Source organism: Asterias rubens, chromosome 22, assembly GCF_902459465.1.
Source record: "Asterias rubens chromosome 22, eAstRub1.3, whole genome shotgun sequence".
NCBI classification, from domain to species: domain Eukaryota; kingdom Metazoa; phylum Echinodermata; class Asteroidea; order Forcipulatida; family Asteriidae; genus Asterias; species Asterias rubens.
Window position 1 is genome coordinate 4,197,644 of NC_047083.1, and position 12,937 is coordinate 4,210,580.

The 12,937-nt window shown below is 37.8% G+C and overlaps 1 protein-coding gene across 4 annotated transcripts in view; it reads right to left on the reverse strand.

Annotated features, from left to right (window-relative positions):
* The window catches only part of LOC117305329 (signal peptide, CUB and EGF-like domain-containing protein 2), a 36,687-nt gene that overhangs the window by 19,476 nt on the left and 4,274 nt on the right, over window positions 1–12,937 (reverse strand). For all 4 annotated transcript variants that reach the window (XM_033790191.1, XM_033790190.1, XM_033790192.1 and 1 more), the window contains exons 2-9: window positions 8,637–8,759; window positions 7,170–7,292; window positions 6,620–6,742; window positions 5,359–5,484; window positions 4,752–4,868; window positions 3,302–3,337; window positions 1,980–2,096; window positions 580–702 (exon numbers count right to left, since the gene is read on the reverse strand). In XM_033790191.1, coding sequence (XP_033646082.1) covers window positions 580–702; window positions 1,980–2,096; window positions 3,302–3,337; window positions 4,752–4,868; window positions 5,359–5,484; window positions 6,620–6,742; window positions 7,170–7,292; window positions 8,637–8,759 — 888 coding nt within the window. The remainder of the gene's footprint in view (window positions 1–579; window positions 703–1,979; window positions 2,097–3,301; window positions 3,338–4,751; window positions 4,869–5,358; window positions 5,485–6,619; window positions 6,743–7,169; window positions 7,293–8,636; window positions 8,760–12,937) is intronic.

A 12,937-nucleotide genomic window follows, 5' to 3' on the forward strand; every position in this document is an offset into this window, starting at 1 on the left:
TACATGCTAAAACTACAGCACCTCAGCCAGCAATATTTAAAGGGAAGCTTTCTACCATCATTATCTTCAAATTGTGTGAGTTTAATGTAAATCTGTGGACAATGTGTTTTGTGTCTAACAAAAAGTACCCAGACCCTTGGCTGAAATCGAGACCAATGGCCTTAAAGGGTCTATGTACTTTTTGTAGGACAAAAAACACATTGCTACAGATTTACACTAAACTTACACCGTTGGAAGATAATGATTGTAGAAAGCTTCCCTGAAAATATTAGTTGCTGAGGTGCTGTAGTTTTTGAGAAATGAGTAAAACAATGTCATGAAAATAATTTTCGTCTCAGTGATCATGAGACGAAAATTATTTTAGCATGTGTAAAAACGTATTTTCATGACATTGTTTTACTCATTTCTCAAACACTACAGTACCCCAGCAACTAATTTTTTAAGGTACACTTTCTACTATCTTTATCTTCAAATGGTGTATATTTTAAGGTAAATCTGTGGACATTGTGTTTTGAGTAACAAAAAGTACCCAAATCCTTTTTAGTACACAGACGCACACTTAATCACATCTGAACTTACCAATGCAAGACTGGCCGTCCCGTAGCAGCTTGTAACCACCAGGACAGCTACACTCAAAGTCACCGATGGTATTGGTGCATCTGTACTCGCAGCCCCCATTGCTTATCTCACATTCGTCAATATCTAAAAGTAGACACAATAACATAGTACACTTTAAAGGGTCGATCTATGTAAACTTTTGTAGGACAAAAAACACAATGTTCATAGATTTACACTAAACTTACACAGTTTGAAGATAATGATAGAAGAAAGCTTCCCTGAAAATATTACATGCTGAGGTGCTGTAGTTTTTGGAAAATGAGTAAAACAATGTCATGGAAATAATTTTCGTCTCATGAGACGAAAATTATTTTAATAATTTACAAACGTATTTTCATGACATTTTTTTACTAATTTCTCAAAAACTACAGCACCTCAGTAAGTAAAACTTGAAGGGAAGCTTTCTTCTATCATTATCTTGAAACCCTGTAAGTTTAATGTAAATCTATGGACATTTTGAAAAAGTACCCAAATCCTTTATATCTATTTAGAAATTATTATGATAACTGATTATGACTTTTGGAAAGTCAAGAGAAAGAAACCTAGGACTGTTGAAAACAAAAATTTCTAAAAACACAGACAGAACCACAACATTCATACAATAAAAAATATAAGTTATTTCACAAAAAGATAAGTCTTCAAAATAGACTCAAACTGTTCTTGAGAGGAGCAAGTTCTTTATTACTAATGGGGAGTGAATTCCAGAGTTCAGGAGATGCAAACTGAAATGCGTGTCATGTCTTAAGAGGTTAAGACCCGACCACCAGACTCAAGCTCTGGTGTTTCTAATCAACAGAGTGGGGGGTTCGAGAGTCATGAACACTAGTATCCTTCCACGCACGACAAAACCATTATTGCTTTGTCCTTTGGAGGGGACGAAAAGCCCTTGGTCCTGTGTGTTGTATAATGCACGTCAAAGTTCCCAGCAGCACTTATCGCTAAGAGAAGGGGTTTGCCCCGCTGTTCCTGGCAGTTGCTGCTGAATGCGCCGTAGCACCTTGTAAACCCATTATAAGGTGCTACATATTTATGTCTCAGAATTCATTACATCAACAACCATATATCATTCTGGAAAAAATGTATAAACTGTGAAGGGCCTAGAGTACCTTGTCGGTAATGATATAAGCGCTATATAAGACTTCAGTATTATAAATCTACTCTACGGTAGTAGAATATATGGCAATACAGATCTCTAAAGAGCAAACTCTGGCAAGTAGATGCACACATGGTTTTTCCGTAAACCAAGTATATAGTATATTATTATTAAGCTGAGAGACCCTTTGCCTATGGAGGTGGCTGGAAAAGGAGTGAGGAGATTTTGCGAGCAAGAATGAAGATTTTTTATGAATATTCATATTTACCTCTGCACGTCCTCCCGTCAGTCTGCAGTTCGAATCCGTCGGGGCAGCTACACCGGACTCCAGTGGGCGTGTCCAGACAAACTCGATCACACCCACCATTATTCAAGCCGCATGTTTCTAGGTACAAAGCATCATCTATTCTGACTGATATATCGTCTCATACATATTCATACTTAGGTCATACATATTCATGAATTAATATTCATATTAAGGTCATTTCCGCATCTATTCATATTAAGGTCATACATATTCTTGTCTGTGTGCCATCAGTATGCATATTAGGGTCATACATATTCAAATGTGTGCTATATTCATAATTACGTCATATCTGTATGCACAATATGCATGTTTAGGTCATACATATTCATGTCTGTGTGCCATCAATATTCATGTTTAGGCCATACATATTCAATTGTGTGCCATAAATAGTCATATTGAGGCTTGAATGGGAAGGGCGCAGATGGGTAGACATGGTTTAGGAAGAAGACTTGGAAGCAATGTAGGGGTTTGCCCTTAACTTTTTTTAGCTACTGATGAATAGCCAGCCGACTAAGTTTTAAGCTTGTCATTTCACTGTTCTGTCAGCATTCTAAAACATTCTAAAACCTAAGCCAGATCAAAAACCCTGTTTCAAAAGGGGCTGTTCTAGGACAATTTATGCTTGTGCTAAAATGTACACAAGTTGAACGTACAATCCAAGACAAAAAGGCAAAACTTGCAAGAAATGGAAGGGCAACAAATTAGTGGTGATACGGATTTCAAAAACTTTGTTGCTTTCCTTAAAGGTCCCCATCAAAGGTAATTTTAGAAACTGTTTTAGGAACATTCTCAAATCGGTCATATTAACAAGACAGCAACACAATCTGAAATGTCCTTCTGAAAATTGACAGCCCTGAGGTGTTATTACAAATGGCATAACAAAAAACTGATTTCAAAAACTTAAACAACTAAACTTTCAAACACAATAGCACTCCAACGATTTTAGCATGCAGGTACAATATTAACAGACACAAAGGTGCGAACTTAAAGCATGCGAGTCAAACATGTTCACTTAGTTCATCATCTGTTAACTTCGAAAGAGAGAAGAAAAAGAGCGACGATTACGAGAGAAAAGAGTATTACAAGGTAAAACGACCGACAGTATAACACTTTTATGAAGAGACGAAAAAAGATAGGATTAGATTATAACAAAGTTCATCATGGCAGAATTGAGACATTTTACAACTTCATAAACAAGTATAAATTGAAAGATTCAAAACAAATAGTTGTAGAAAGAATTGGGTGAAAGACGGTTATTTTGTTATACATGAAACTTGATATACCTGATAGAGAATAGTCATGTACATCCACGTACGCCACTCCATACCAAAGCGTTTGGATTAAAATCAACATAAAAATACTTTTACTTAAAAGATAATTATAAACAGATGTTAAATTATTCATGTTTCATTTTGGGGCCATTATGTCTAAAAGTGGGGCCAGGTTTTCAAACTGTGTGAACTATGGGGCCATGCAATCAAGTTGAATGGCCCTTTGACTGTGTTCTTTCTCTGTGACATTTGATACTCCTTATTAATAGGCAGCACAATGTATTTTACTCAGAGTGCTGGGCAAAAATTCTGAGTCCTGGGCAGGCCCGCCCAGCACCGCCCACCTTGGCTACGACACTCATGGTGAGTTTGTCTCGGGGGAAAAAAAACCCCTCCAAGACAGTGACTTGGAAGGCCATTTAGTCTGCCCCTAGGTTGGTTTAACAAGTATTCCCTACTCGTTTTCACTATTGCACACGGGAGACAAGACAAGTGATGGTGGTAAGTGATAAAAGCCTATTGCTAAGAACGTAAAACCTAAGCAGTGTTTGCCGGTGATCTTTCTATCAAAATTAATTTCAGCAAAATCATAATTTTCACATAGACGTTAAAGGCACTGGACACGTTTGGTAATAATCAAAGGCCAGTATTCTCATTTTATATGTCCCACCGTCAAAATAGCAAACCTGTAAAAGTTTGGACTCAACTAGTCAGCGAAGTTGCATGACAATAACAGGGACTTTTCATTTTCGACGACGGATGGTTCTGCGACGGTAAATATGACATTTGGCGTCATCTGCGCATGCGTCGGCTTTGAGGACGGTCGTCCCTCAATTTCTACGACAGTACTTGGGATGAATCTTCGTTGTGCTGAAAACGACGTTTAGCTGAACAACCGTCGCAGAACCATCCGTCGCCGAAAACGAAAAGTCCCTAATGAAAGAAAAAACACCATTGTTGCACAACTTTGTGTGCTTTCAGATGCCTGAGAAAGGCTTCAGGCCTGAAGTCTTTCTCAGATTCAAATGTTTCAGTGAGAAATTACTTCTTTCTCAAAAACTACGCGTTTCTCACAATGTTTTATACTTACAACAGTTCTCCATTGCTCGTTACCAAGTAAGTTTTTGTGCTAACAATAATTACTAATCGTGTCCAGTACCTTTAAAGGGAAGGTATACGTTTGGTTATCACTCTGAAAATTAATAATGAAATCTTACATGGTTAGATGCAAAGAAGCTTTCGTTAATAAACAGCATTTTGAGAACCGTTTCACTTTCAAGTAATGTGACTATGGAAAAAGATAATAGTTTCCCCCGACTTTTGAATCTGACAAATGTCACTGTCAGATAGGTTTTCTTAGAAACTTGCTCCTTACCGAGTAAGTTTTAATGCTACTATCTATTAGAGTAATTAACAAACTTGTCCAGTGCCTTTTAGCAAATTGATTTACATGCGTACTTACCTACGCATGTCTTTCCATCCGTGTGAAGATTGTACTTCTCGTGACAGCTGCAGAGAGGGCCTATTGGCGAGTCTACGCATATATGCTGGCATTCCCCGTTACCATGGGAGCATTTCGCTTTGTTTGTAAACAAAAATAAAGAAGAAGAACAAAATAGATAATAATAATTGGAATATTTAATTTAGGCCTGGAATTTCATCTTTAAACATGTTGGAAGGGCAAGGCCATTGATACACTTCCATTTGGAAAATCTTTAAGTCGATGTGAAACTTTTGAAGGGCACCAAGGCCAAAACCAGGGCAACAGAGGCCATGACACTCCTGACGCAAAAAGAACAAGAATTCTGCTTATATGCAAGACAACCAAAAGTTGAAAGGCTATGGTTTCCGAAATCGATATGTTTCAGATGTGGGACGCCGTTCCGAAGAGATGGCCGACATGTGAACAGCAGCGATCACCCCAGGAGTGCCAGCAATGTGAAACGCTCAAGACTAATAGGTTGTTCGAAAAGCGAAACTGCCTGGGAAGTTTTTTACACATGATTTAAGTCGTTTATGTATACAGGTATTATAATTACAAACTCATTATATGAATTAAGAATACTTACGGATGCAATTCTTTTTATTGCCCCCAAGCATGAAGCCAGGCCGGCACTGGCAAATGGAGAGATCGTTAGCGATGTCCACGCAATAATGACCACATCCTAAGCTTGGATTCCCACAACCAGGATGATCTGCAAGAGGCAATGGACAGAGAACATAAAGACACTGGACACTATCGGTAATTGTCAAAGACCAGCCTTCTCACTTGGTGTATCTCAACATATGCATAAAATAACAAACCTGTGAAAATTTGAGCTCAATCGGTCGTCGAAGTTGCGAGATAATAATGAAAGAAAAAAACACCCTTGTCACACGAAATTGTGTGCTTTCTGATGCTTGATTTCGAGACCTCAACTTCCAAACTTGAGGTCTCGAAATCAAATTCGTGGAAAATTACTTCTTTCTCGAAAACTACGTCACTTCAGAGGGAGCTGTTTCACACAATGTTTTACACTATCAACCTCTCCCCATTACTCGTCACCAGGTAAGGTTTTATGATGATAATTATTATGAGTAATTACCAATAGCGTCCAATGCCTTTAAAGGTGAAGTAAACCTTTGGTTTTTGGAACCGTTTGATTGTTTGAAAGGCACAGGACTCCTTTGGTTATTGTCAAAGACCAGTATTCTCAATTGAATTGGTGTCAACACAATAATCAACAAATTAACAAATAAACAAAATAAGTCATGGATCATGGTTCAACTGGGCACAATTTTATACAGCAAGTAAGTGCAAAAAAAACACAGCACAGACAAATCTTGCATAAAATAAATTGCCGTTGATTTTCACCAAACTTTTCCTAGCTTAGTAGGATTAATCTTAGGACTTAGGACAAGTTAAACTCTGTATTTGAAGACGTTAGGACGCATTGAACCTGTCCTAAGTTTGGACGAAATACTCGACCTAACTCGAGTTAGGATTAATCCCATCGTTTCGTGAAATTGGCCGCAGGTTACTAAACGCAAACGAATTCTATAAAGGTTAATTTTTTGGGGGACTGGAAGGTGCCCTACTCATTTTTAGTTTGGCAAAAAAAAGACTAATCAGCTTCGTGAATATTCATGAGTCCAAACTTAGGACTAGTTGTAGGAGACATTTAAATCTTAAGGCTAGTTCTAAGTTATGAAATTCGTCCTAACTCGAGATAAGACTAGTCTTAACTGTAAAATCCACCCCTGGTTGCCACGATGTATGTCTGTGTTACTGTATGTTGCAACAAAGCACTGACCAATCAGAACCCTTGACAAACTGGACTACTCCATTACCTGAGCAGGTGAGTCCATCCTCGTTTAGAAAGTGGTTCCGTGGACACGTACACTGGTAACTGCCGATGGTGTTGATGCATTCGTGTTGGCAGCCATGTTGACCCGATGCACACTCGTCTTGATCTACGCGTTAAAAAATATATTTATTATCAGTGAGACAATGAAAATAATAAAAACAAGTTCTTACAGCGGAAACTTTAACGTCTCAATGTTCTTTACAGCAGTGCCCTGGTCATTGGGCCAATAAAATTCCTTAAATATTTGAATTAATAGATAGAAGGAAATCTATCGCTAATCGTTGTACCCACTGCTAAAAATATAAAGTTCAAAATGCCTCTAGCTACCTGGCAATATTGGTGGTCCAGTTGGTAAGACACTCTAGAATTGCAACGGTCGTGGGTTTGAATCCCACCCAAGTTAAATGCCTGTGTTTTTTTTTTCACAGAAGTTTGGAAAGTACTGGGTACACAGTGCTAACACACATCGGTATAAAAAGGGTAAAACCAAAATTTATAACATTTAATTTGTTTTAAATTTCTTGTTCACTTACCAATACAGTCTTTTCCTTCAGGATGTAAAAGGAAGCCTGTGTAGCAGCCGCAGTAAAAACTCCCTGGTACATTCGTACATGTGTGAACGCAGCCGCCATTTTTACTGCTGCATTCGTCTACGTCTGCAAAACAGAATAAATTACATATCATAGAGAGAAGCAAAATTATATTATAAACTATCGGAAAAAAACACTGTTGTTTTTGGAAGTAAATAAAACACATACTCGATAAAAAAAACTGTTAAAACAAATTCATCTCATTCAGTGGTGATGTATTTAGAGAAAAGTTGCATCTGGCTTGGACAGATTTTCTCCTACTTCTTTGTTTCGGTTTCTTTTCCTCTCCAGCGCCTCGGAATAGTTCTCTAGATAGATGGCGCTATATAAATGCTTATTATTATTATTATTATTATTATTACTACTTTGGAGCTGTAGACAATCAGAATGTCTGGTCTCCCCTAACTTTCACTTGAGCCACAGGCTTTTTAGATTGGTAGAGCGCCAGCAAGTTAACCCCGGAGGGCAATGGTTCAAATCTCACTCATTCAATCCCTAATAATTTGAAATAAATTGTAAACTACATGTACAATTAAGTAGGAATTGAAACTTTGCATGGTGTAAATACGATGTACATGAAGAAAAGGTTTGCGATAACACCATGTAATGACTATCTCTAATGAGTTGGGGTGGTCAAAACGTCCAGTTGAAATTCTCCAGAAGAAGATCAGAGCATACTAATCGAAACGTCGAGTTGAAACCAACGGTTCTTTTCGGAACCACCTCCAACTCATAAGAGATAGTCATTACATGGTGTTACAGTAAAACCTTTCTAGACATGTACAATGTTTCAGATTTATCGAGGTCTGGAATTACACACAGGGATGCCCCTGTCTTGGCCTTGGTGCCCCTTCAAAAGTTCCCCATTGACTTTTTAAGATTTCCAATGGAAGTATTATAGTGCAGTGAATAGTCTTTTCTAGATACCAGCGCTTTATAAGATTTATTATTATTATTAAAGCCATTGGACCCTTTCGGTACAGAAAAAAAAAAGTTCACAGATTTACAAATAACTTACAGGGTTTACAGAAGGCAACGGTGAAAGACTTCTCTTGAAATATTATTCCATGAAATGCTTTACTTTTTGAGAAAACAGTAAAACAATACCAATTCTCGATATCGAGAATTGCGGATTTATTTTAAATGCATGTCATGACACGGCGAAACGTGCAGATACAAGGGTGGGTTTTCCCGCTACTTTCTCCCAACTTTGATGAGCCTAAATTTTCACAGGTTTGTTATTTTATATATAAGTTGTGATATACGAAGTGTGGGCCTTGGACAATACTGTTTACCGAAAGGGTCCAATGGCTTTAAGTGCCCTGTAAAAAAGGAAATGGCCTTGCCTTTTCAAAGATAATATTCCAGGGCTGTTTAAACTGGGGGAAAAGAAAAAAGCAGCCGACTTACCTACACACGAGTTGCCTTGTCTGTTGAAGCCGTTTTTGCAGGCACACCGGAAGGAACGTTGCGTCTGCGTACAAACCGCGTTCTCACTGCAAGTGTGTTTACCATCATTACATTCGTCTTCTTCTGTCAATAGAAAAGAACAAAGGATAAAAAATATCATTGCTTAATTTTTTGTTTGAAAGCTTACACAGTTTCTAAAGTTCATACTTGAGTCACCTTTTTTCTGTGAAATAATTCCCTCTGAAATTAAAACATATCTGGAAAACTTGAAGAACAAAAAAAGGACAATATGCATGGCCTCAACTTTTCGCTCTTGTAGGGGCACAGTAATTTTACTCTTTGCAGAGGGCACCACGGCAAAACATAGGGCTTGACGGCATTTGATGAGTGTGCCGTGGGTTATTTTTAAAGCCTAAACATGTGTTTATGCATGGTTTTTCACATTTTCTCCCAATTATTTTTACAAAGTCGATTGTCTTGTCTTGTCTTTACTGCACAAACTGCCGCCACTGGGGTATAATTGGCGACAGGGGCACATTTAACTTGTGCGCGGGAGTGGGTTCCAGATTGGTATGGTTCTTGGATACAAGGAGTAACGGTAGCAGTCTGAGATGGTGTTATAACTAAGGGTCTGATTTTGACGAATTGATTTGGTCTGATTTAGCCCAAACTGTCACAGTTTGTTAAATGCGCACTGTCTGCGACTACTTTGTCAGCTACACCAATCATGTATAGTAATCCTTAAAACAGATTTATCAAAACTATTGCAGGTGCTCACAGTAACTGTTTTGGCAGATAAGCTGCTGCCAATGTTATTGTCGTGTTACTTCTACTTGTTGAAAGCTCTTTAGAACAGCAGCCGGGTTTGCCCTTTTTTTTAACAGGAACACTTTTCATTCCTTATGAAACAAAATAGTAGTATCTAAATTTACGTAAATCCATTTCTGTTGGTTAAGAATTATAAAAAAAAAAAGTGAAAATGTGGTGGCAGGAGAACAATGTTATCATTCTTAATCATAGGGTGCGTTCGTTTAGCTCCCCTGGGTCGACCCCAGTGCCTGGTTTTTTTTTTTTACCAAGACGAACGTGGGTAATTATCTGCACACACTCGTCCTGGGAAAAGAAAACGCCACACACTGGGGTCGACCCAGGGAAGCTGAACGAACGCACCCAGTGACTGTACATGCTGTAACTGTAGACATAGCCCGTAGTTTATGCTTTTAATGTTTATGAAACAAATGTTTCATGTCAATTGTCGATTTTACCACACGCAACCCACCAAGCAAAAGGAGATTCGTTGCTGGCGGGTTTTACAGAACACTTGATTACAATTTCAATTGAGACCAAACAAAATCAACATTTTCCCACTTTCGTTCAGAAAAACAACAACATGTTAATACTAATACAAATTACAGTTGCAACATATTTAGACCACAGAAATTTCTTACTTTGCAAGCAGAAGGCATCGGTTTTAGAGCGTTACACAACCACGAGTCACCGTCATTTTCTAAACACACAAAATCCAACTTTCACACACGTGAAAACACGCAGTCTGGCTCCTAACCACTCAGTACACGGGGGATCCATTCAACAAGCTGAGGTGAAAACTATAGACATAGGCTACACTGTCTACTTTACATAACGTAAAACAAATGTTTCTATTGGCTGTTCAATTCCTACATAGTGAGAAACGAATGTTCCAATTGGCTGGTTTTACGTGGTGTGTGAAGAAAACTTAAACGTTCCCCCTTTTCAAACGTTTTCCCCGGCGAAACTTTTGTTTCCACAAAAGCACAATTACAACAGTTTTTAAAATAAAACTGATGTATTAACTTTCAATGTAGCCTCCTCATATCAAAAAATGATCGATACAACATAAATTAACGGAGTTCAAACATAGCGTTGCGGATATTGCTTGTCCAGCCGGACCACGTGGCAAGTGTTTCAAAATGATCCGTCCCCTTTTTTCCAAGAGGTTTGATTAGAGGACCACCGGAGCACTTCTCTAGAAGGGGATATATACGTTTCGTAAAACTAATGCGGCATAATGGCAAAAACTATCGAATAGACAGCAGCTTTCGATGGAGTAGAAAGCATTTTCAGGAAAACATTTCACTCCGAAGTAGTTTTGTTTTTAGGTCTTTGTAAAAACATATACAAGGCAAGGGAGTTATACGTTTGGTAATTACTCAAAACAAACATTAACTTAAAAACTAATTTGGTAACAAGCATTGGAGAGTTGTTGATAGTATAAAACATTGTGGGAAACGACTCCTTCTAAAGGAACGTAGTTTTCGAGAAAGAAGTAATTTCTCACTAAAATATTAAAAAAGACTTCTACTAGCTAGAATGTCTTTTATTCGTATCTGAAAGCACACAGAAACAAGGGTGTTTTTTCTTTCCTCATTTTCTCGCAACTTCGATGACCAATTGAGCCCAAATTTTTACAGGTTTGTTATTTTATGCATACATGATGAGGTACACCAAGATCACTGGTCTTTGACATTACCAAAAGTGTACAGTGCCTTTAATAAAAAGATTATTCTTCCTGCATGTGTGGGGCCTATGGGTTTCTATTCGCTCCAGATTTTCGGCAATATATCTCAAAAACGCGACCACCTTCAGAGCGCTATAATCGACCCAATTAATTTATGGTTTTCGAAACTAAAATATTCTATACCTAAAATGTTCGCATGTATGTTTTTGTTGGTATAGTGTTGATATACGGCTGTTTTATGAAGACCTCTGCCTTGCTAAGACCTTGACGTAATTGGCACTTAAGGCGTTAATGGTGTTGATCACCCAAGAGACTCATGAAATAGTTGTGTAGTGTGAAATCTGTCTGGGCTGTCGGGGTTGTGGTTAAGACTTTTTGGTTGCGAGACAATTGCACCTAATGACACAGTTTTATTTCTAAAGATACATAATAGCTATGTTTTTCATTTTGCACTTGCTATGCCCAAATGAAGTCGGTTATATACAAGAACATTTAAGGACAACTTTTCTTCCGACTCGCACAACTAACTGGACACTATTGGTAATTACTCAGAATAATTTTTAGAACATTGTGCGAAACAGATTCCTATGAAGTTCACGCAGTTTTTGAGAAAGATGTAATTTCTCACTCAACTAGTAACAGGTAACTTCAGGCACGCCTAAAGCCCTTTTTTAGACAGGCTGAAAGCACACAAAATGTGCAACAAGGGTGTTTTTCTATCATATTAATCTCTTGCAACTTCGATGACCGATGAGCAAACAAAAATGCACAGATTTTGTTGTTTGATGCATGGTGTGATCATGGTGGGACACACCAAGTGGGAATACTGGTCGTTGACAACTAGGCCTCTATACGGTGTCCATCCTTTAAGCCAAAATGTCATAGTTTCTTGAGGCCTATACACGCTTGAATTGAACACACCAAACAAGAACACCGTCTTCGACGACTATCTGGTAAGCTCTGCAAATCCAATACAATACCTTTAAAGGATTCGGGTACTTTTTCAAAATGTCCACAGATTTACATTAAACTTACAGGGTTTGAAGAGAATGATAGTGGAAAGCTTCCCTTCAAATATTACTAACTAAGGTTGTGTAGTTTTTGAGAAATGAGTAAAACAAGTCACAACATCATTTTCATCATTTTAGCATGTAAAATCCTCTTAACCAGTTATGATATTATACCAAAACCATAGCATAACTGGTTAATACGTTTTTACATGCTAAAACTGAGACGAAAAATTATTACTTTTACTCATTTCTTAAAAACTGCAGCACCTCGGTAAGTAAAATTTCAAGGGAAGCTTTCTACTATCATAATCTTCAAACTGTGTAAGTTGAATGTAAATCTGTGGACATTGTGTTTTTTGTTAGGAAAAAGTACATATACTCTTTAAAGACAAAAACTGTCTAGGTAAATGAAATTTATGTATTTTTCACATAACTCGAAAAACGAACACCATAAAAATGGTGTTACCATTACACCACCGTGCCAGATTGCGTGTGAGACCACAAATTTCACATGACATTTCCATTGAGCATTACCCCAATGCTAACAGCTGAAACTTAGCCAACTATGTTCAAACAACCATCAAGGGAGTTGTTAAAGTCAATCGAATTAGCAAGTACCGGAACGAGCTAGTACTCCGGGGGGAAATACAGAATAATATCAGGTCCCGAGTTCCATAGCTGTAAAAAAAAAAAAAAAAAAAAAAAAAAAAAAAAAAAACCCAAAACCCAGATATTTCACGGTATTGTTTTTGAGCAAGATGGTGTCTTTGTATTGTTTGTATTGTTGAGCCGTC